At 36.7% G+C, this 24,159-nt stretch overlaps 1 protein-coding gene across 4 annotated transcripts in view; it reads left to right on the top strand.

The window, feature by feature from the left end:
• The window catches only part of GSK3B (glycogen synthase kinase 3 beta), a 205,978-nt gene that overhangs the window by 50,158 nt on the left and 131,661 nt on the right, over positions 1 to 24,159 (top strand). For all 4 annotated transcript variants that reach the window (XM_046659775.1, XM_046659773.1, XM_046659774.1 and 1 more), the window contains exon 2: positions 15,512 to 15,705. In XM_046659775.1, the coding sequence (XP_046515731.1) occupies positions 15,512 to 15,705 (194 nt within the window). The remainder of the gene's footprint in view (positions 1 to 15,511; positions 15,706 to 24,159) is intronic.

Genomic DNA, 24,159 nt, shown 5'->3' with positions numbered 1-24,159 from the left:
CCACTTCATGACTGGGCCGGCCTCTTATTTATCTGATTTTGCCGTAAAGCTAATGGAGGAGGTGGTGGGTCACTTCTTCAAATGACTGTTTTTGAGTTGCAATGAGCATGCACTGAGGTATCAGACAAGAAGTCATTTAATTAAACCTGGTGATACCAAAATGTCCTACAAAGCTGCATAATAGTACAGCTCCTGGCCACTTCTCTAGCCTCCTCTCTCCATTCTTTTTTTCTTGCTGTGCTTTAACCACACTACCCTCACCCCTGTTTAGGGAGGATGCGTTTTTATTTTATTATTTTTTTAACAGCTTTGTTGAAATATAGTTTACTTAGCATAAAGTTTACTCATTTAAAATATACAATTCAGTTATTTCTAGTATATTTACAGAGTTGTGCAACCATCACGATAATCTAATTTTAGAACATTTTTGTCATCCCAAAAAGAAATCTCTTTACCCATTAGCGGTCACTCTCTGTCTCTTCTCCACCTCCTTCCCCAGCCCTAATTTACCTTTTGTCTCCATAGATTTGCTTATTCTGGACATTTCATATAGACAGGATCATGCAATATATGGTCTTTTGTGACTGACTACCCTTCTTTATTCCCACATTTTGCTAAAGTCCTGCAATATCTTTCTTTTTCCATGCCTTTATTATCTTTTCCTACCCTATTGTCCCCTCTACCCCTTCATACTTTTTCAAATTTCAACTGAAAATCACTTTCTCAAGGGGACCCAACCCTGATTAGATTCTAGATCCTCCATTATGGGCTCTCTTGTGTCCTGTAATTCCTTTTCATATACTCTTACCTCACTTATGTAACTAGGTAATTATTTGTATAAATAATATTTGCTTTTACCACTAGTCTCTAGGTCCATGAAAGCAGGGAGTTTGTTATTTGTTGTTGATTTTTCACAGTCTAGTCTAGGGAGAAATAAATACTTGGATGAATACATTCAGGTGTTCAACCCGGTGGGAGGGGAAGGAGGTTTTCAGAGAAGAGAGGGAAGGGTGTGTGTGTGTGTATTAACTGTTAATGTAGCAACACTACTCATAGTTGAAAATGTAAGCTGAAAAATAAGAAAGATAGTGGTTAATTAGGCCTTATGTATGTGTATCGGATAGCTACCGTAAGAACTGTCCGTTACATTCTCCCAGAAATATGAATCTGGAAATTTTCTAGTTATAGGAAAACTTAAGACTGTCAATGCCAGGTTAATTTCTGGAGTCCATTTATGTTGTTGCCTAGATTATCTGGAATATTTGCCCTGCCCAAGAAGTTGAATAACCCAACTGAAATAGTCTCTTTTTTATTTAGAATCCAACTGTTCAGTTTTCCAAGGATATTTGTAAATTGTGGGTCCTACTGTCTACTTGGGACACAGTTTATTGCAGGAGAGTGTTGCTTCATCTGCTTTGATGGAAATATTAATGAAATTGGTGAGGTTCAGCTGCTGTTATTGGCCTCTGAGGTCCACCATTTCTTCTCTATCTGTCGTGGTGCCTGGACTGTTAGGTATATTTGTTCTCTTCTCCCTTAATGTTTACTTTGCTCCTTTTTGGATGATGCAGGTTCCTGGGACAAAGGTATGTGACTGTAGCTTATGTATATGGGGGTCTCAAGATAGAGGAAATAGTATTTTTCTTCTTGAGGAAATTTAAAGTAACGCTTTCAGAATAATAGGTCAGATGGCTTTCTTTTGACCTTGATAATCTGCAAGATTATCATTAACACAGGACTATTTACCATGTCAAATCTTCGAAGCCTTGAACTCTGTCTACTGTGGAGCTCTTCTTTGGGTATGTAGTTTCAGTTTTTATAATGGAAATTGGTGAGAAAATAGGATTGCTCTACAGATATTTATTTCATAGCTAACTTTTATTACAATGTATTTCATCTGAAGCGCGTGAACATGCGTAGAATGGAGGGCTGTATTGGATGGAGTCTTGGAGTGAGTCAACTCAGAAAAACTTTAGTGAAATCCTGGTCTAGTTATTTGCGTATATTAACACAAGAATTTTTAAAAGATTTTTGGAATTTTATTTCTACATGCGAGTTAAAGTTAATTTCATAGTCTGGGCATCCAGTGGTACCTTTTCCTGTTAGGCCTTTTCTTAGAAGCAGATTGAATAGAGTTGACACCTGGATGGAGTCAAACAGCGGTTTTAATGTGGCCCCTCTTATTAGTTTGTGATCTCTAGTAAGTCCCTTAACTTATTGGAGTCTCAATTTTCTCGTCTGCAAGATAAAGATACTTTCATGCACTTCACAGGATTGTTAAGATTAAGTGAGGTATTATATGAAAATAATTAGTAAGGTGCTTGGCTCTATTGTTTTACAGGAAATACTGAATCCAGATTTTGAATAAATACTGAATCCAGATTTCATTAATAAATAAATAAGTTAATTAGTTAATTCTCTTTGAACAGAAAGCTGCACGAAGGAAGGGGCCTTGTTTGTCTCATTTATTTTTTCTGACCCCAGTTCCTAGCACAGTACCTGCCTGGCGCACAGACAGTGCTTATTATGCATGTGATGAATTAATCATGACAATGTGTATATGAACCAGAAATTCTATTTGTATCTTTTTTCCTTTTCTATTCTCAGGATTTTTGAAACTTTCTATCAGTCAGCCTACTGTGTGCCATAAATATGAGAGAATACTTACAAAATAGAAAGGATGTGCATAACATAAACACATGTGTGAGAATTAATAGTTTATAAAGCCACACAGAGATGATGATTTAAAGTACAGGTACTTAAAGTATAGGGTTTTATCTCTCTCTCTCTCATTTTATTTTATTTTTTCTCCCCAAAACCATACCACATAGTTGTATATCCTCGTTGTAAGTCATTCTAGTTCTTCTGTGTGGGATGCTGCCACAGCAGGTTCTGATGAGTGGTGGTGGGTCCGTGCCCAGGATCTGAACCAGCAAACCCCGGGCTGCTGAAGCAGAGTGTGCGAACTCAGCCACTTGGCCACGGGGCCGGCCCCCTCTGTCTCATTTTAAATGGAATTCACTTTTCCACTGATTTTCTTTTAAAAATGAGTATGTGTGCCATTGCGTCTGCAGATTGTGGAGCTATTGTATAAAAAGGAACTTAGCTAGCAGTCACTGTTAGGAGACTTACACTGGTCCTGTCCTGGTTTATCATTAGGTCAAGTAGGTAACAGGAGGAGATGACAAAAGACCGTCTGCAAAGGGCAAGGTCAGGAATGTAGGTGTTTCCCAAGGATGAAAGTTCTTTTTCAAGAGAAAGTGTTTTCTACCTTAATGTCCTCTGAGCTTCTGACACTGTAAGTAATGAGTGAGGAGTGTGAGAAGTATACTCTGTCCTGGCATGGGGTTTCCCAGCATACTCTTCTATGCCCCCCTAGCAAGAGGATCAGCCATACTTCTTAGGCAGTGGCAATTGGAGCCAAGTCTTATTATAGCCCCACTGTGAGTGTAGGACTGTGTCATTCCAGTGGCCTTTATTTAACAGAGCCCAGTTAGCATCTCTTCTAATAGAGCTTTGTGGGGAGAAATGCCAAGTGGACTGTGCTTTGTGAATTGACCCAGCTGATCTGTCAGTACTCTTCCTCTGGAGAGAGATGGGCTTTGGACTTGCCCTATTTGAGTGGCATTGCTAGATTCTCTGAAGTTCATTTTTTTTTTTTTTTTTAAAGATTTTATGTTTTCCTTTTTCTCCCCAAAGCCCCCTTGGTACATAGTTGTATATTCTTTGTTGTGGGTCCTTCTAGTTGTGGTATGTGGGACGCTGCCTCAGCGTGGTTTGATGAGCAGTGCCATGTCCGTGCCCAGGATTCGAACCAATGAAATACTGGGCCGCCTGTAGTGCAGCGCGTGAACTTAACCACTCGGCCACGGGGCCAGCCCCTCTGAAGTTCATTTTTGTGGGGAGAGTGTTGGGGGATGTTAAGCCAGTTTTTAGAGGGAGGAAGAGAGGGGCAAATGTAAAAACCAATATGGATTTCATTCCAAGTAATTAGAATCAGTTGGGGCAATGTTATTTAGTGTATTTTTCTCTTTAGCAGATTACTTATTAACTATAAATGTAGCATCTTATGTGGTTGTAAATCTAAACTAAAAATTAATGAATCACTATTTGAAAATGTGTTGTGGTGTTCCTTGCAGAAGTAGGATTAATGACAGAACTCTTAATTTTTACTTGGCTATTTTATTTCTCATAGTTAAAGAGATTCTTGTAAAGCTCTTAGGAGATATCCTATCACATTTCCATTTTAACAGTTTAATGAGTTAAACTGTAATATTTTAGATGGATTTTCCCCCTAGATAATACAGAAAAGTCTTAGCTTGTAAACAGATTGTGTTCTAAAAGTTCGTCAGTGGTTTTGGAACTCAGAACATATTTTTCCATTGAAGGTGTTGTAAATATGTAAAATAAAAAATTGTTAGGTTCCCAGGCTGTCCTACAAAAGCCTAAATAACTAAGCCTTAATTAGCTCAGATGTCTACGTATTTATAGTGAAAAATAATAGAAAGTAATACAATTGAAAGAATAGTAATTAAACAAAACAAAAACCCCCTAAAAATTAGTTTTGAAAATTCTCCTAAATGTTGGCACTTGATTGATGAAGGGATTTAATCTGAAGGAGATAAGGAGTAGATAGAGATTTATGGGAGGCTGACAGATCTTTCTGGATACTTTCAGAGCTTTATGGGTTGATGGCATTGGCTTTTCACCTCCTAGCTTTACTTTCTCTTGATACTGATGCCAGGTATAGAGCAGAAGTATTATTTATCCTTTTGCTTAACAGCTGTGTTCAAAGTTGTTTTTTTAGCTCTTGAGTGGAACGAAGAGAGTAGGGAAAAGAAAAGGATACAGAGTTTCCTCAGGTAACTAAGGTTTGGAAAAACTAGAAGGTGGTGTAACGTAGGACGCCACCTGAGGTACATTTCCTTGGCATAAGAATAATGCAAGTTTGAGGGAGTGAGGGAAGAATATGACAATGTGAATGATTCCTGTTGAAGGAGAGAGAAGGTGATGATAAGAAAATATGTTGGGTTAGGCATCCCTGTGTTGGTCAGTAACTCGTGCTGAGTATCTTTGGAAGCTAGTTAGAACTGGGAATGAAGAACAGTGTGCTACTTTGGTATAATGTATGCACGTATTTCAGAGTTGGTTTTTCATCATGTGGGACAGCAACCACCACCCAAATATTATATATATTTGGGGTATTTTTAAAAAGTAAATTCAATTATTATTATTATTAAACAGTTATGCTCGATCTTTAAACTTATGAAAAGTAAAATATTGTAGTTTAGCCAAATAGGAGAGTCCGAAAACTGTGATGTAAAGAGATTTAGTCTTCATTTCCTTCTTTGTTTATTGATTAGAAAAATTATGCTTCCCTGCTTTGTCAGTCCCCAGTGTTTCTTTTGTTCTTTGTTTGTTTTTTTTTTGCAAGGAAGATTGGCCCTGAGCTAACATCCGTTGCCAGTCTTCCTCTGTTTTGTGTACTACCACAGCATGGCTGGATGAGCAGTTGTAGGTCCATACCGGGAATCTGAACCCTTGAACCCTGGGCTACCGAAACGGAGTGCACAAACTTAACCACTACATGCCACTGGGCCAACTGTGTAATGTTTCTTATTTAGAATAAATCAGTCCAAAAAGAAGTGCAGGAAATGTTCCTTCTATTCCTGTAAAAGTAGCAGCTGTTGTTAACCAGTAGGTTATTACTTTGTATTCTGCTTCATCTGTTTAAGTGCTTATATGTTTGCTATCAGTTCAGTGATTTGATTGTCCTCAGGGGAATTCCGACTCTCCTTTTACTCGTTTTTAGATGATTTGTCTCTCAGATAGCCTGTCAGGCAAAATGAAGCAGTTTTATATTAAAAATTATTTTTGCAGTTTGTATTAAAAGGTGTTAAGATGCTTACTTAAAATGTGTGGTTATGTTGGACTGAGTTATTTTTATGGATTTACTTTGGAATAGAAATAAATGGCTTGAGTGGCTTCCATTTTTATAGGCATTGGCAAGTGTACTACACTTGGGATTTGGATGACCCGGGTTGTAGTTTTCAATATTACTGTATAACCTTGAGCAGTTTTACTTACCTTTTGAGCTTCAGTTCTCTCCTTCTCAATTTAGTATTCATTCTCCCTTCCTCATAGGACTGTTGCCTGGTTAAAGTGAGGTAATCGGTCTAATCATGTCTGTAAAGTGCTCCACAAATATGTTATTTGTGATGATGATGGAAAATGATGGTGTGTGGTGATGAGGTTTGGTCCCAGGGAAAACTGTCAAATTGGTGAATTTTGTCTTTGCATTTTCTTCTCAGTCTGAGTGACTCACCCCTTTTGAGAGGTGATTACAGGGTCCTGTGTCATGTTAGAGAAGGAGTAGAGGTACTTATTTTAGTGACTTTTAGACTGTTAGCAGTTTTCAAAGTATAGTGGAATCCTATAGGAATTTGTTCACTTAAAAATGAAGAGATGTTTTACAGCCTGCTGTGTGTATAGGTATAAAGCGAGGCTACAGCAATAAACTTGATAAACATGATTGTTGCCTCATGGATTGGATATTAGTTGTTAAATTATATTTGGTAAATAAGTACAGGACCCATCTAGAGTAAGCAAGTCTTCTGGGACAAAACAAATCCCATCCTGCCCTCTTCCCTCCACCACTGTTTGAAATCTAACAAATTTTAGGTTAATATTCACTTTAAAATGTATATAAAATTGTATGCTGTGCTGTAGGAAAAGCAGTCTGGATTTAGGGGTAAAGATAACTTTGGTGCATAGTTCAGGCAAAAGCCAGACTAAGTGAGCTGTTAAAGTGTGGGGATTTGGGTTGTCAGAGGGCAGTCTTGAGGGTCAAGGGCATTTGTGGCAAGCCAAAAACACACCCTAATCCCTTAAGAAAATTTGTAAAGCATTGATTTTAATGTTGCCCTCACTAAAGACTAGACTAAAATATATCAGCTTTGTGATAACTATTTTCTGGCTTTCTTCTGGATTTGTGGCTGCTCAAGATTGAAGTTGCTGGAAGTGTGGGCATTGGATCTGTGAGTGAGTCTTTTTAAAAGTAATTGTTTGTTTCTTTAGTCTAAGTGCTTACCATTTACTCTTTCCATCTGTGTATAGCATACTATTTCTCGGGTAATATGGTAAACTTCCTCATTAAGAAAAATTTAAATGTGCTGTCTACTCTTCACCACCCCAAATTGGACAGTTTGTAAATCAAATAGATAAGCATGTTTAAGACTTAAAGATTCTTGTGTAAATACCTAACAGCCAAAGCTCTTTACACACATGCTGCAAGCCTTTTAGACTTTCATGGGAAATAAACCTGTTTCTAAAATACATCTTGGTATTATTTCAAGTGAGGGCTTAAGACCAAGTGAAATATTTATTCATTTTGGGTTTGGTTTGATTTTGTTCCAGTTCGTTGGAGTTAGAAAAAGGGAAAATATGCTTGATTCCAGTTTATGTTCAGAAGTTAAATAATATTTAAGTTCAGGCTGTTGAAAAATTAACATAGTTCATTCTGGTTTTTGATTGGTTTGGTTTAAAGTAAAATCTGGATTTTAATAGAAGATAAAAAAGTTGTCTATTAAAATTAGTTCAAGAGGAATATGGATATTTGGAAGTGAAAATTTTAGATATCTAACAGATATTTGCATCAGAACCTTCTGTAAAATACTTGAAATTTTCAGTTTTGCTGAAAATAGAAAATTGATTTTAGGACCACAACCCCTGTGTGTTATTTTTATGGCATGGTCTTAAGCAAAGTAACTCAGGCTTCGAGTGAATAGACAGGTCTGAATCCTGTAGGTACACTTTGTTAAAGGGGTTACCTTGGGCAAGCTACCAAACCTTTTCAAACGCGGTAGTTTGTCCTGTTTGTTAAATAATTATCATGAGTATGTTACAAAGTTGTTGTAGGGAATAAATAGTATTGTGGTTCTTTCTCAAAGTATGGTAGCTAGAACTGCATTAATAATCATTTGGAGGGGTGCTTATTGAAAATACAGTTTTCTGAGCCCCATTGAACCTACTGAGTCTCTCTAGAGGTGAAATTCTAAAATTTTCATTTTTTGTCAACTCTCCCAGGTGATTCTTTTTTTTTCTTCTTTTTTGGTGAGGAAGATTAGCCCTGAGCTAACATCCACTGCTAATCTTCCTCTTTTTCCTGAGGAAAATTGGCCCTGTGCCCATCTTCCTCTATTTTATATGTCTTGCCACAGCATGACTTGATGAGCAGTGCGTAGGTCCACACCTTGGATCCAAACCTGTGAACCTTGGGCCACTGAAGCAGAGCAGACGAATTTAACCCCTGGGCTCCCAGGTGATTCTTTTTATTTTATTATAGAGATTGGCACCTGAGCTAACAACTGTTGCCAATCTTTTTTTTTTCTTTCTGCTTTTTCTCCCCAAGTCCCCCCAGTACATAGTTGTATATTTTGGTGTGGGTCCTTCTAGTTGTGGCACGTGGGACACCGCCTCAGCATGGCCTGACGAGTGGCGCCATGTCCGCACCCAGGATCCGAACCAGCAAAACCCTGGGCTGCCGCAGTGGAGTGCGAAAACTTAACCACTTGGCCATGGGCCTGGTCCCACCCCAGGTGATTCTTATATCCACTGTGAGTGGTGCTCACAAACTGTAAAACAGTACTCAAGGAATATGCTTAACATATATATTGATGTAAATTGAACTTCAGACCTCAGAGATGTCCCCTGCCCAGTTTTTATCCGTTACTGCATACTGATTCTTCCAAAAAACCAGAATTATTTGGAAAAGGGTTATGAAACAGAGTAATTCTCCTCCCTGTCAGTTAGTACACACGTGGCAAATTGGGTCATTTGTTTTGGCTGCCTCTTGTTGCCATGTTTTCAGTAAGCTCTTCTTTCTGTTTTACTTGTAAGGCCTTTCTATATTCCTTATCCCTGGGCATTTGTGTCTCATCAGTGGCAAGCATAAGAAGCAGCAAAAGCACTGCTTAATTTAGCATCAAGTAGTCAGTTCCCAAATCCTAATAGTTCTGCTTAAGTGATTCTTACATAAATTCAGCAGCAAACATTGCTGAGCACCTGCATTGTGCTGAGTCCTGTGCTAATAATAAGCACTAGGGAAATGTAAATGGTTCCGATAACGTCCGGCTTTCCTAAGAACTCTTAGTCAAGTGAGGGGCTCAGACTCTTAATAATTATGGAACGTTGTGATAAGCAGTGTAGTAGGACACATACTGGTGGTAAAAGAGCATAGCAGAGCAGAACAAAGCTTTTTTCCTATTTCTACTGCCAATAATTCAAAGTTCAGAGAAACTGTAATTTATTGGGCACTCACTACATAGCATGTGCTTAAAAAAACTGCTTAACCTATGTCATTTCATCTTCACGACAACACTTTGAAGTAGCTGCCCTCTCCGTTTTATAGATATTAAGTGCTAGAATATGCCATTCAAGCCTTCATATGACTTTAGAGCCTATATTACACCATTATGCCTCTCTCTAAGGACAAAAACTTCATTGGATTTTTTTTTCTTAAGGGGAATTTTATGGTTCTTCAGAATTGATGCTTGTTAGTCCCATTGGCATGGTATCTTCCTATGATTGAAAGTGTGGTGTTATTGTGTTGTCAAGGACTGGAGTCTTTTCTGTCTCATCTTTATCCTCTGCCACCCAGTGTTTTCCTTTCACTTTCCAAAAGTGATATACAGGGTAATGTCCAAAAGCCAGCCCCTGTGTGACATCTCTCCATTTTGTTTCCGCTGCCTCTCCTTTGGTTTACTCTTCCTGTCCCCAAAGGAAATTTAGTAATTCTGTGTTTTGTTTTTCCCAATCCTTTAGACAGAATCATGTGGAGATGAATGGTGTCTAAGGGAAAAGGACCTACTGGAAAGATTTTTATCACATCAAGGTTACATAGAAATTGCCTGAGAATTTTTATCATGCTGTTGATTGTTGGGGTTGATGTGACTGATCAGCTGCTACGTAGGCATTTCCTTTCTTCTTCGCAGCTTTGCTCTAAGGGGTGAGTGCTTGCACTCCAGCGAGAGCTTCCACATCCCAGAGTAGAGCCCCTATTTCATGATGAGAATACGTTTATTTTAGAATTTGTCTAACTCTGATGCTGTGGACCTCAGTTCCTTTTTATTTCTTTTGCTTATTCATTTTTATGTTGTTTTCATGTTTCTAAGCTGTTCTGTTTATTTTGGGGAGAACATCTTGCTTTAATATAAGTTCCTTAGCCAGTTACTTAGAATAAAGAGTTGTTTGGATTTTGATTTAAAAACCTGAAAATTTGACAGTGGTCAGTGTTTCTCCCTCAGATGGTCTTAATCATGCCTGTAAATGAGGTTCTTTTTGGTTCTTTTGAGTAATTTATATAAGAATATTTTTCAGTAGAGTGTTTGCCATGTTGTTGATAAACATCTGTAAAAATAGCAGTTATTTCTCTTCATTTCTCTTGGTGATAGAGAAACAGTAGGTAGTGCTGTTTTCCCTACTAATGCTATTGTTAGGTAAAAAGCTTCATGAAAATACTTTGTATCTTCCTTGTGGTTGCTGGTGGTAAGCTGGTTTTTCTGGGCTTTTGTTACAGACTTTTTAAGTTTCTCTTATTTCTACGTGGGAATGTTATTCTTGAGCTAAAGGAAGATTTTATAGAGCCAGTCATTACTGCCTTTGCTGAGTTGGTATCAGTAGTATGGCTTATTAACATCTCCAACGCCTCTCAGGTAACAAGTGTTGCCATCGTTGCTTTTTCTCTGCTCTGAATCTTAAGAAACATCAAATTAAATGGCTAAAGTATGTTCAACTTTGAGATTTATCATTCATATAAAATTAGAGTGTCACTGTCAGATACCTCCTAAGCATTTAAACACAGCAGAAGTGGCCTTTTGGATTTTGGACACTCACTCCACACTCTGGATGTGGGCTCTGTTACACTGTAACATTTATTCATCCCAGGGTGGATTGGTCTGAGTGACTTCAAAAAACTTAAAAAATGGAACCACAAGGTGTTGCTTACAGGTAAAGTTCTGTGTTTGAGAGACAGAAAACTAGGCCACACATATAATTTTGGGATATGCCTAAGGCTTTTGTAAAAATTATATTCTATATTTAACAACCTTCAGTAGAAAGTGGTTCTTCTGTTGCATACCATTTTTCCGTTGCTTCCTGAGGGGTCTGTTGTGGTTTTTATATTTAGGATTTCTTTATTGGGGTGAAGAGTAGGGAATTTAGGGGGCTGGCTTTGTGGCTGAGTAGTTGGGTTCGTGTGCTCCACTTTGGCGGCCCAGGGTTTCTCCGGTTCAGATCCTGGGCGCAGACCTGGCACCGCTTGTTGGGCCATGCTGAGGCCACTTCCCACATAGTGTGGCTAGAAGGACCTGCAACTAGAATATACAACTACATACTGGGGGCTTTAGGGAGAGGAAGAAGAAGGGGGGAAAAAAAGATTGTCAACAGATGTTGGTTCAGGTGCCAGTCTTTAAAAAAAAAAAAATGAGGCACATTTGTTACGATTTCTAGTTTTTCATGAGGACTTTAGTCTCTTAGTGGCAGTGTTTAACATATTGCTAAGATCCAGAATTATTCAGTTTCTAGTAGCAAATGTTAAATTGTTTGAACATCAGAGAATCAGCTGTTTCCCATATGCTTTTGCATTGGAGTAAGTTTCAAAATCTAATGTTGCCAAAGTATCTTTGGAAATAAATAGCTCTTTAGTTATTCGTAAGTGAATAATTGAGGCCTGAAAACTCTATAAGATTATTCATTTATTCTCTTACTTCTTATTACTCTGGAGCTGATCTTTTTATGTTATATTTTCAGAAACATTATCTCCTCTTTTGGTGCAGGTCATAGTGCATAAAGTTAGTCTTTCAGCTATAGTAGGGAGGTTGTAAAATAGAGCAGAGGTGGCATGAGGCGAGTGAAGAGTTCTGCTACTTAGAGCTTTATGGTATTGGACAAATTAATTTCTCTTAGTTTTACTTTCCTCTTTTGCTTAGTAAACATAATATATCCCTACATTTAATATAAGTGTTAGAGTAGATGAAACAATGAATTGGAAAGTTCTTTGTACAGTGAAATTTTATACAGCTGTTATTTTATTGCTAAGTCTGCAAATTACAATGCCAAATGGTGACATGCTTTTCCTTGGCACACTAGCTGCTGACTGTCCCATGCATTGCTAATGCTCATGCCAAGTCATCCCCAGTGTTATCTTGCCATTCTTTACAGTGCTGCTAGTTCAGATCTCTGATGGAGCAGTCTGAAGAGCTTGATGATTTCTGAATAAAAGTTCCAGGATGTTTGAGGTAGAAAGCCTGAGACCCATTGTTCCTAGTATACCTAGGGATTTCATGTTAGCAGAGAATAGTAGTTCATAAGAGTTCTCAGGAGTCTCTCTTAACTGCTTGAAAGAGAATAGAGGAAATCTTTTAATTTCTGCTAAGATGGTGAGTAGTTTTGTACTAGATGTACAGGAGGGTGAAAGGATTGGTACTTGTCCACATCCAATCACAGTTTAAAATTGAGGCCTCAAGAGTCTTTCTCAGTTATGGCATCTATAGGATTTATCCGTTTATCTTTCTACTCTGCTTTTAATATTTTTGCAGAATTATCTCATTTGTGCCTTTTCTCATATGCAAATCATGATGCTGGGTTAGACTTCCCAGGCTTACTAGTTGAGGTTGAAGAGACACTTAAATACCAGGATTGTGATGGATAGCTTTCATAGCTGGTTTTTGAAGCCCTAAAACTATTTTTATGAAATGTGAAGGTTTTTTAAAGAAATGCAGCCTGAGGAGGCAAGTGGGGAAAGTCATTACATGTACTTATCATTGCTTAAGTTCTCTTATGGGAGCAAAGACAAAGCTGTGACTCCTGTTTTTTTTAATTGAAATATGATTACATAGTAGAAAAGGATAATTTTTGGTTATACTCCAAATGGCTTTTGTTTTCAATTAAAATTGTGATGTACAACAGCCATTCTTAAAAACTATTAATTGTCTTAATTTAAAAATAATGTTTTGTTTTGTGAATTAGACCTGTGAGATTTTGCAAGCAAGCAACTTGTTCAGTGGAATTATTAATTCATAGATCTTCAAATTTTCTTTTTTTTATGATTTGGTTTTGATTTGGATGATCTAGGGAAGAGTCAGACTTTGAAATCACCTCTGCTTTTTATTTTCTTTGGGACAGTGGATTGTAAGAAAATGTTTTCAGTCCCTTGGATTTTAACCTTTCTGGATTTAACCTTTCTAGATCTCTTCATTTAGAGTTTAAGTTCAGAAGACTGTGATTCTGTCTTTAGGAGTACCATAATACAGGTAAAGATAGGTTTATTTTACAAGTGAAGAAGAAAATAACTTATAGTAAGATTTGTAGTTAACCTGAAAAGTTGTAGTTAAGATTAACATGGTCAGAAATGAAAGTAATATGGAACATATTTTGGGAGTGGAGCATGATGATTTAGAACTCAGATTAAACTAGGTGCTTAGCAGATATATTTAAGATTAATTTTACTAGGAAGTGAGATGTGAAGGGACCATTTGAACGCTTTGAGAACTGCTGTATATGTGTTGGCTTGTACTGGTGTTTGTGTGCATTTAAAGTGTATGTGATACTGTTGTAAATAAAAATGGTGGTATTGACAAGATTTGAGTTATTCTTTCTACAAATAGTGTTGAATTTGTGCTAACTAAATTATACCTGTTTGAGTGTTTCACCTTGGAATTAAAGACATAGGTGTTCAAGATAGCTGGCCATGATGTAGTATAGACTGCTTATAATTCACCTAGCTATGTTATGTAGGAATCATTCACTCCTTTTGTATCTGTCATAAAGGCTGTCTTACAAGCAAGAAAGTTCATCAGTCACAGATATTGCTTACTGGCTTTTGTCTATATTAATACCTCTATGAACTTAAATGACTATCATTATTGGTAATAATATGCCACTGACATTTGGATATTCATTTATCTGGCGATTTTATGTTTGGTAGGGGAAAAACACTCAAGCCATTGCAAAATTAGGTTATTTTATATGTATATTTCCTTTCCTTTCCTTTTTTTTTTTTTTTTTTTTTGCTGAGGAAGATTAGCCCTGAGCTAACATCTGTTGCCAGTCCTCCTCTTTATTTGCTTGAGGAACGTTAGCCCTGAGCTAATATCTGTGCCAGTCTTCCTCTACTTTATATGTGGGTCGCCACCATAGCATGGCTGATGAGTGGTGTAGGTCCTCACCCAGGATCTGAACCTGTGAACCTGGGCTGCTGAAGCGGAGCATGCTAAACGTAATCCCTAGAGCATGGGGCCAATCCCCAGGTTATTATATTTTTGATCTTTTTATATGTGACATACAAATGAATACTTCATAATTTTGGCTTGGTATCTAGAGTTAAATATTACATTTTTTTTCTTTTATTAGGTTAGTGTGAATTCAGTTAGCATCTTAAAAATAAAATTGATATAATGGAAAAGTAATGGGGTAAAAAGTGTGGTTTAGTCAGTGGACCTAAGGACTTACCATTGTACTGAGAATTAGTTTTAAATTTGTCAGGGAAGAGAGAAGCAGCACAAATCATAATTGCTATTTCACGATGATTGTAGTCGCTAGAATCTGTGTGTATTCTGAAATCAATAAAAGAACAACTTAAAGCTCTTTAACATGAGGTGCTAGAATGGTTTAGGGTAGTTTAAGAATTCAGAGAACAAGATGATTGTGAACTGTCTCTAGTCAAGTAGGAGGTGGCTCTTGAGCTTGAATTGAAGAGAATCTTTAGATTGTTATGGGGGGAGAAGAGGAAGGCAAAAAAAGGTAAGGAGAGGGCCATGAGTGGGCAGAGACCCCACAGCCAGTTAGCTACTTCTGAGTGAGGCTCGGTTCAGAATGGGTTTGATTTTTCTTAAGTTTTACATCGCTTACTCCCAAATTAACATTTTTTCTCCTGTTCCTATTCCTCATCTGACCTTTCTCTGAGAGGTATTCCACTATTTTCTTAAAAAGAAATAAGATATGGAGAAGTGAAAGCTTAAAGTGTTACCTGCCTAAAGGCAGAGTGGTCTGAATAGAGTCAGCGTGTTGAGACATTTTTAGTTGCACATATTTTATTTTGAAGAAAAGTAAGGAAGCCTCGAGGAAAGAACTAGAGCCTTTAGAGTTGGACAGATAAGGATTCAAACCCTGGTGGGACCACCATTCTCTTTTTTGACCTAGGGCAAGTTTAATATTCTTCCCATTATGTTTAATATGGGAACAGTACTATCTAATTCATGGGGTTGTTATTTTCATTAAATGAAGTCACATATATAAACTAAACATAGTGCCTGGTCTATAGAATGACTGAATATATGGTGGTTAAAAAAATTACTTTTAATTGAAACAAATAGATGCAGTAATTCTATATGATAAACTAAAGTGAGCATCTAAAAATAATTCATAGTACGGAGTATAGTTTACTGTATACTTTGGCAGTTTTCTCTGTTTAATTCTTTATGGTTCTCATTTTTCTATCCCTTCTTTCTTTTAGGAGACAAGGATGGCAGCAAGGTGACCACAGTGGTGGCAACTCCTGGGCAGGGTCCAGACAGGCCACAAGAAGTCAGCTATACAGACACTAAAGTGATTGGAAATGGGTCATTTGGCGTGGTATATCAAGCCAAACTTTGTGATTCAGGAGAACTGGTTGCCATCAAGAAAGTATTGCAGGACAAGAGGTTTAAGGTAAGACTTTTGCTGTTGCATATGTTTTGTTGCTGTCAATACGTGTAAATGATTATTTTTTTCAATAGTTTCTTTTTGCTTCAAATTTCATTTATTGTGCACATTTTTGTTCAGCTCAGTTATTGTAGTGACTTTATTTTCTGTTGTGTATTCTGTAGAGATAAAATTTACTGAAAGGGCTGGCCTGGTTGTGTAGCAGTTAAGTTTGCACGTTCTACTTCGGTGGCCTGGGATTTACTGGTTCGGATCCTGGGCGTGGACCTGTGCCCCACTTATCAAGCTATGCTGTGGCAGGGTCCCACATATAAAGCAGAGAAAGATGGGCACAGATATTAGCTCAGGGCCAGTCTTCCTCAGCAAAAAGAGGCATTTTAAAGAAACATTTTAAAGAAATTTTTTTTAAAAATTCTAAAGTTTTTATCCTCAGTTCTCATTCTCTTTCCCAAGTACTGGTCTCATATTGCCAAATGCCCATTGGATCTTGATATCTGAATGTTGCGCTATCTCAAATTGGCAAGGCTTCTTATCGAACTCTGACTTAACTTTTAAGACACAACGAAAATCCTTTCTCTTGGTTATCACTCCTTTTTGCTTTTTCCTTCTAATGGTTTTATCATTCACCTTGTTGTTCAGATTCTTCCATTCTCTCATACCTCATATCCAATTACTGTCAAACTGGGTTGATTTTTTTTTCTTATATTCCTCACTGCCTTGTTGGTCTATCCCTTCTTTCCTTTTCTCATCGCTACTATTCTAGTCAGGCCCTTGTCATCATTTGGCTTAGCCACTAATAGAACACTGCCTCTGATCTTCTCACTTTGAATCCCTTCTGCATACCAGCACAAGAATAAATTGCATAGGTCAGTTTGATCATGTTGTTTGTCCTGCACACAAATCTTCTATCCTCATGGTCTAGAAAATAAAGGCTACCCAGTTCAGTTGTGCATTCAGGAGCTTCCATTACCTTATTTCCAAATACTCAGCTTTCCAAACCTTCTATGTCACTATCCTTGAATATTTTGGTTTTTATGGCGTCTCTGCTTTTATTCCGCTTCCCTTCTGTCACTCCCATTCTCTTGCTCTCTAAATCCTGTATATGCATAAAGACCCATATCAGATTCTTCCTTTATGAAATTTCCCAGATGATTCCACTAGCCATATGGATCTTGCTATTCTAAATTCCTTGAACACTTATTGTCCATAAACTAGGAAATTCCACTATTTTTCATGACAAGGGTCTCCTGGGTACCCACACATGCAGTGTTTTTTTGGATTAGTTGTTGATGATAGTGAATACTTATCAAATCCTTATTATATGCTCTGTGATCTACTGAGGTTTTTACATGAGTAGTTTTATTTGAGCCTTACCCTTAGTTTTGTGAGATCGGTACTGTTATTATTCAGATAAGGAAATGTGGCAGAAAGAGATTATAAATTAACTTGTCTCTGGTCACACAGTTAGCAAGTGGATAGATGGGCAAGTATTTGAATCCAAGCAATTTGACTCCAGAGTGCTTTATTACATTTTATCATTGTTGTATCAAACCCATATATTCTGTTCAGAAGGTGTTTGAGTGAGTTCTTCTTTTCCTTGCTTTTTTTTTTAATTTTAATTTTTCCTTTTGGCATAGTTAGGTTATTCATTTGAAATATAGTTTAGTTCTTCTGTTTCTGTGTGTATCCCTTCTTAGAATTTTACTCACACGTTTACTTACAAAAAATTATTTATATTTTCAGTCTGTGAAACAGTAACATGGTTCCAAAAGTCAGAAATGTACAAGTGTCATTCCTTTCTATTCCCTCTGTCTTGTTTCCACTCACTCCCTGTAGATAGCCAGTCTCATTATGTGCTGGTTCATTTTTTCTGAGTTTCTTTTGCACAAGTGAGCTGTTATGTGTAATTTTCTTTTCTTGTTTTTTACAAAAAAGGTAAAATATTGGAGGTGCTCTTTTGTACTTTGCTTTTTCTTTTAACTATAGTTCCTGGAAGTCATTGCATATCAGTTCAGAGATTTTTTTACATTCTTTTTACAGCTTCATAGTATTTCAAAGTTCATTCAACCATTTTTCTAAGTAAAGATATTTAATTTCTTTTCAAAATTTTGTAATCTCCAACAGTGGCGTTATGAAAAACCTTGTGCATATGTATTTTTTTGATGCATTATTTTCGGGGTAAATTAAGAGAAGTAGGACTGCTGAGTCAAAACATGAACACATATATAATTTTGTTTGATACTGCTAAATTCCCCTCTATAAGGCTTGTACCAGTTTGCATTCTCTCCAGTAATATATGAGTAACTATTTCTCCACAGCTTTGACAGCATACATTGCTTTACTTTTTCAGTTTTTACCAATCTGGTGAGAAATGGTATCTCGTAGTTTTAATTTACAATCTTGTTATTATAAATGTAGTTTAGCATCTTTTCATCTGTTCCAGGTTCATTTTATTTGTTTTTGTTATTTTGTTGTTTGTTTTCCTTATAAAGCCTTTTTTTTTTTTACAGAAAGCCTTTTCATCACATTAAAGGGGAATTTATCCATGTTTTCTTACAGTAGTTGTAAGATTTCAGTTTTTACATTTAGATTGCTGATCCATTTGAAGTTCCTTCCTTTGTATGGTGTTTATTCCTATGTATGGTATGAGTTACTGATCTAATTTTATCCTTTCTAATCATTAACCTTTGTCTCAGTGCAACTGATTAAAAGGTCTGTTTTTGTTCCAGTGATTTGAGATGCTGTTGTTATTATATGCTGAATTTCTGCATGTACTTGGTCTATTTCTGGGCTTTTCCATTCTCTTCCATTAGGTCAATTGCATATTCCTATGTCACTACCACACGGTTTTAATTATAGAGCTTTATAGTATGTTTTAATGTCTGATAAGGCTAATCTACCCTTGTAGCTTTTCTTTTTTGTTTTTTTCTGGCTATTCTTGGATGGTTTTTTTTTCCATATGAACTTTGGTATCAATTTGGGTAACTCCATAATAAATCTTGTTGATATTTTTAATTGGAATTTCATTAACTTTATAAATTAACTTAGAGAGCACTGACCTGTTTGTGATGTTGAATTATCTTGCCCCAGAATAAGAGATAATCTTTCCGTATGTTTAAGTGTATTTCAAAATACACTTTTGTGTATTTCAGGAATTTTACTTATATAGGCTTTTGGCATTTCTTGTTAGGTTTATTCCAAGTATTTTATTGCTATCTCATAGTTTTGTTTTTGTTTTTCTTTTTTTCTCCTACAAGCTAAAAAAGTGGCAGGCTGCCTTACACCAAGCTCAGTTCTTTCCACTGAGACACCTTTCCTTTGTAGAACTTGTGTTCTTTGTTCTCCTTGCTTAAATGTTAACTCTTTTCCAAAAAGTAAAACTTGATGTATTGATCAGTTCATTCCTTTTGATTATCATAAGATAGTAGAAAATTTTCTGACAACCTAAAATTCTATAGTTTCACATCTGTGAATTACATAGCTGCTGCTTAGAATTGTATTAAATAATTATGTATTTCCAGGAAAAGGTTGGCATAGGGTCTTCTCCTTGCCAAATTAAATAAACCAACTTGCTGAGCCTGCTAGTGTCAGTGAGATGCAGTTTGTTTTTGTGAAAAAAAAAAACAAGAAGAGAAACAATGGTCAGAAATAAAAAGAAAACCAAGGGTATTTATCCCTGCGTCAGTAGTCACGTAAACTACCTTTAAGACGCTGAGCTCTTTAAAGGAATTTCTGGTGTAACAAGCTTCATTCCAGCAGTGTTTGACCTACAATCTGAATGCCTTTTTTCCTCTGTGACCCATCATACTGTGGCATATTACTTAAATTAAACTAGAATTAAACTACCTCACTTGGCCAGTTTGTAAATACTTGTGATAGAAAATGCTACTGTGGTGTAAAGTCCAGCTAGGTACCTTATGTAGGAGACCTTTGATATTAGAGCAGGGAGAAAATTGATAATCCCAAAAGCTACTGATTGTTGTTGAGGCTGGCTTTTCCAAAATGAAAATCAGTAAGTTGCGTTTTTAATTAATTAGTGATCTCAGCTTCATTAACTATTAATTTAGGTTCTCCTTTGAACTAAGTCATAGGTTTCAGGTCTCCTGCTTGGTTTCACTTGTTCTGTGGTTGGGATGTCGGGGTGGAGATGTGAAGTGTAACTGTTGTTCTGTTGTGAATGTAGAGTGAATAGAGCCCTACTTTTAGTATATTCTGTTTTGGAGAGTGAGGGGAGATAATGTCTGGTTTTGATCCTTAGGGATATGATTATTCTCTGCATGATATTCTGGAGACAGCATAGGAGAAAGAAGACCGTGGTCCACTCGTAGTAGCTTTGTAACTTGAGTGTATTCATTAACTTTATGAGCCTCAGTTTCATCATCTGTAAAATGGGGATGCTACTGCTATAGCAATGCCCCAGCCTAATGTTTGGCACATAAAAGAGCTCAGATATTATTGTGCTCCTTTTTTTCCTCCAGTGTTCTGTGAAATCACATGAAACTGTATCATGAGAACGTTTTCTAAATTTTAAAACTCTTTATAACGAAGTTCTATTGTTTTTATTTTTAGGCATCTGAATTAGTACAAACTGCTATTCACTTTAGATGTTTTCCTGTTTTATTTTCTCTTAAATTTGGTAATCCTATTTTCAGGCACCTTATTATTTGCATTTATATAGCTGTCCTTAAGTTATTTGTGTAAAATCTGTTTCCTGATAAAACTGACAGACAACTTGAGAGAAATAGTAATCTTTAGTTATGCCATATGGAGCTATGTTGTTTGGGTCACAGAAACTTGTAGTTGTCAAGTGGAAACTAAAAACCAGTTCTTAACCTCTGTAGAGAAGAGAGGGAAGGACAGAGGAAGGTTGGGTAGGAAAAGTCTTACACTGCAGTGCAGCTCTGAGAAAGTTACAGCAAAACCAATGGGGAATCCTCAACCCAAGGTAGAGTCATCAGAGGAGTTCATAGAGTCATCAGAGGAGTTCAGTGTCTCCTGGGAAAAGGGCTCCATTAAATATGTCCATCATGCTCAGTCATTGGCTGGGAAGAGCCCATGGGAAGCTTGGCTTGGCCCCAACAAGAGAATAGTTTTGAGAGCTCAATAGCTGGAACCATTGGTCATTGTTGTTCCCTGCAGTGGGAGATCTGAGAGGCACGTTTTCATAGTTGCCATACTAAGCTTCTTAAGGATACAGACTGTTTTATGCTACTTCCCAAGTGCCTAGGTAGGGTAACTGGTAAAATACTTTTAAAAATTAGAATTTTCAGAGACTGTACAGAGGTTGGTGTGGAAGGGTTCTATTGATTTTGCTCTTAAAATTATATATAGGTTTATTGCCTCCATTGTTCAAGAGAGAAAAAAAATGGAAACATGATATATGTGATCCTGAATGTCCTCTTTCTGGCCTTCAGTGGCTTGAATGGCTTGAGAGAAGAAGTAAAACTTAAAATAAAGCATAATGTGCCTTTTAAGTTTTCACTTTTTCTTTTAACTTTACTATTCTTCAGTGTTTATACTTTTTCAAATTCCTGTGTATCTGTGGTAAGTTACAAAGAAGTGTTTAGCATCAATTGTTAGATTTGCCCATTTGACTAGTTTCATGAAAGCCTTTTTAATTTTTGTGGATGGTCAGCTGCTTGAATCTTTTTAAAAGAGCTTATTGAGATATAATTCTACACCATAAGTTTTAGCCATTAAAGTATGCACTTCATTGGTTTTAGTATACTCCCAGAGTTGTGCAGCTATCACTACTGTCTAATTACAGAGTATTTTCGTAACCTCAAAAAGAAACTCTGTACCTTTTCAGTCACTTCCCATCCTCCCCTTCCCTCAGGCCCTGGCAACCACTAATCTACTTTCTGTCTGTGTGGACAAATCCATTCTGGACACTTCATATAAAAGGAATCATGATATGTGACCTTTTTGTGTCTGGCTTCTTTCACTTAGAATAGTATTTTCTAGGTTCATCTGTGTTGTACCGTGTCTCAGTACTTCAGTCTTTTTTATGGATAATAATACGCCATTGTATGGTTATGCCCACATTTTGTTTATTCATTCGTCAGTTGATGAAGATTTGAATGTTTCCTCCTTTTGACTGTTATGTTTCTTTTCTTTTCTTTTTTTTTGTTTGAGGAAGATTAGCCCTGAGCTAACTACTGCCAGTCCTCCTCTTTTTGCTGAGGAAGCCTGGCCCTGAGCTAACATCCATGCCCATCTTCCTCTACTTTATATATGGGACGCCTACCACAGTGTGGCGTGCCAAGCGGTGCCATGTCCACACCCGGGATCCAAACCGGCGAACCCCTGGCTGCTGAGAAGCGGAGTGTGTGAAATTAACTGCTGCGCCACCAGGCTAGCCCCCCTTTTGACTGTTATGAATGATGCTGCTCTGAACATTCACATACAATTTTTTGTGGGGACTTCTTTTCACTTCTCTTCAGTTATACCTAGAAGTATGGTGGATCATAGTGTGACTCTGATTAACATTTTGAGGAAGTGCTAACCTGTTTTCCAAAGCATCTGTGCCGTTTTACAATCCCATAAGCAGTGTGTATGAGCATTGCAACTACTCCACATCATCACTCATACTTGTTATTGTCCTGTTTTTGATTATACCTATCTTAGAGTGAAATGGTGTCTCCTTGTCTTGATTTGCATTTCCTGATGGTTAATGAGGTTGAGCATCTTTTCATGTGTTTATTGACTGTCTATGTTCTTTGGAAAAATGTCTGTAGAATTCCTTTGCCTACTAAAATTTTTTTAATTCAAAAATTTTCTTTTTTTAATTAACAGACTATCTTTTGAGCAGTTTTAGTTTTATAGAAAAATGAGTGGAAAGTACAGTGTTCCCATATATACTCCCCTCCTCCTCAGTTTCCCCCGGTATTAACGTTTTGTATTAATGTAGATTTGTTACACTTGAGCCAATATTGAGACATTATTAGTAATTAAAATCTGTAGTTTGCATTATGGTTGTATCAGTCTTTGTATTGTATAATCTGTGGGTTTTGACAAACGTATAATGACATGTATCCATCATTACAGTGTCATACAGAATAGTTTAACTGCCCTAAAAATTCCCTGTGCTCCACCTATTCATTCTTACTTAGCCCTCAACCCTTGGCAACCATTGTTGTTTTGTTTTTTTTTTTTTTCACTGTTTCCATAGTTTTGCCTCTTCTAGAGTGTCATATAGTTGAAATCACACAGTATATAGCCTTTGCAGATTGGCTTTTTTCGTTTAGCAATATGCATTTAATGTGCCTGCATATCTTTTTGTGGCATGATAGCTCATTTCTTTTTAGCACTGAATAATATTTCATTGTATGCATGTACTACAGTTTGTTTATCCATTCACTTATTGAAGGGCATCTTGGTTGCTTTTAAGTTTTGACAATTACGAATAAAGCTGCTCTAAACCTTCATGTGCAGGTTTTTGTGTGGGTATAAATTTTCAACTCATTTGGGTAAATAACAGGTAACACGATTGCTAGATTGTATGGTAAGAATATGTTTAATTTTGCAAGAAACTGCCAAACTATCTTCCAAAGTGACTGTGCAAAATAATTTTGTATTCCCACCAGCAGTGAATGAGAGTTTCTTTTGCTCCACATCCTTACCAGGCTTTGGTGTTGCCAGTGTTTTGGATTTTAGCCATTCTAATAGGAGCATAGTAGTATCTCGTTGTTTTAATTTGCAATTCCCTGATCATATATGATGTTTAGCATCTTTTCATATGCTTATTTGCTATCTGTATATCTTCTCTGCTGAGGTGTCTGTTTAAAACTTTTGTTCATTTTTAATCATTGTTTGTTTTCTTACTGTTGAGTTTTAGGAGTTCTTTGTATATTTTGGATGATAGTACTTTATCAGATACATGTTTTACAGAGGTTTACTCACAGTCTGTGAATTGTCGTTTCATTAGTGTCTTAGAGCAGAAGTTTTTAATTTTACTGAAAAATCCAATTTATCAGTTTTTTGTTTTGTGTGTTGCATCTGAAAAGTCACTGCCAAACCCAAGGACACTTGGATTTTCTCCTGTGTTATCTTCTAGGTGTTTTGTAGTTTTGCTGTTTACCTTTAGGTCTATGATCCATTTTGAGTTGACTTTTGTGAAAGGTGTGAGATTTTTGTCTAGATTTATTTCTTAACATGTGACTGTCCACTTGTTCCAGCATTTTTGTTGAAAAGAATATCCTTTCTCCATTGAAATGCCTTTGTTCCTTTGTCAGATTGCATATATTTGGTGGCTATTTCGGGGCTGTCTGATCTGTTGCAGTGATCTGTTTGTTCTTTCTCCAATATCATTGTCTTTTTTTTTTTTTTTTACTGTTGCTTTATAATAACTCTTGAAGTCAGTTAGTATCAGTCTTTTGAATTTTCTGTATTATATTGGCTATTTGATATCCACAAAATAAATTGCTGGAATTTTGATTGGAATTGCATTGAATGTATAGA

This window comes from Equus quagga, chromosome 4 (genome assembly GCF_021613505.1).
Source record: "Equus quagga isolate Etosha38 chromosome 4, UCLA_HA_Equagga_1.0, whole genome shotgun sequence".
Lineage (NCBI taxonomy): Eukaryota > Metazoa > Chordata > Mammalia > Perissodactyla > Equidae > Equus > Equus quagga.
The sequence above is the reverse complement of the archived record's forward strand: the minus strand, read 5'-3'. Positions and strand labels throughout refer to the sequence as shown.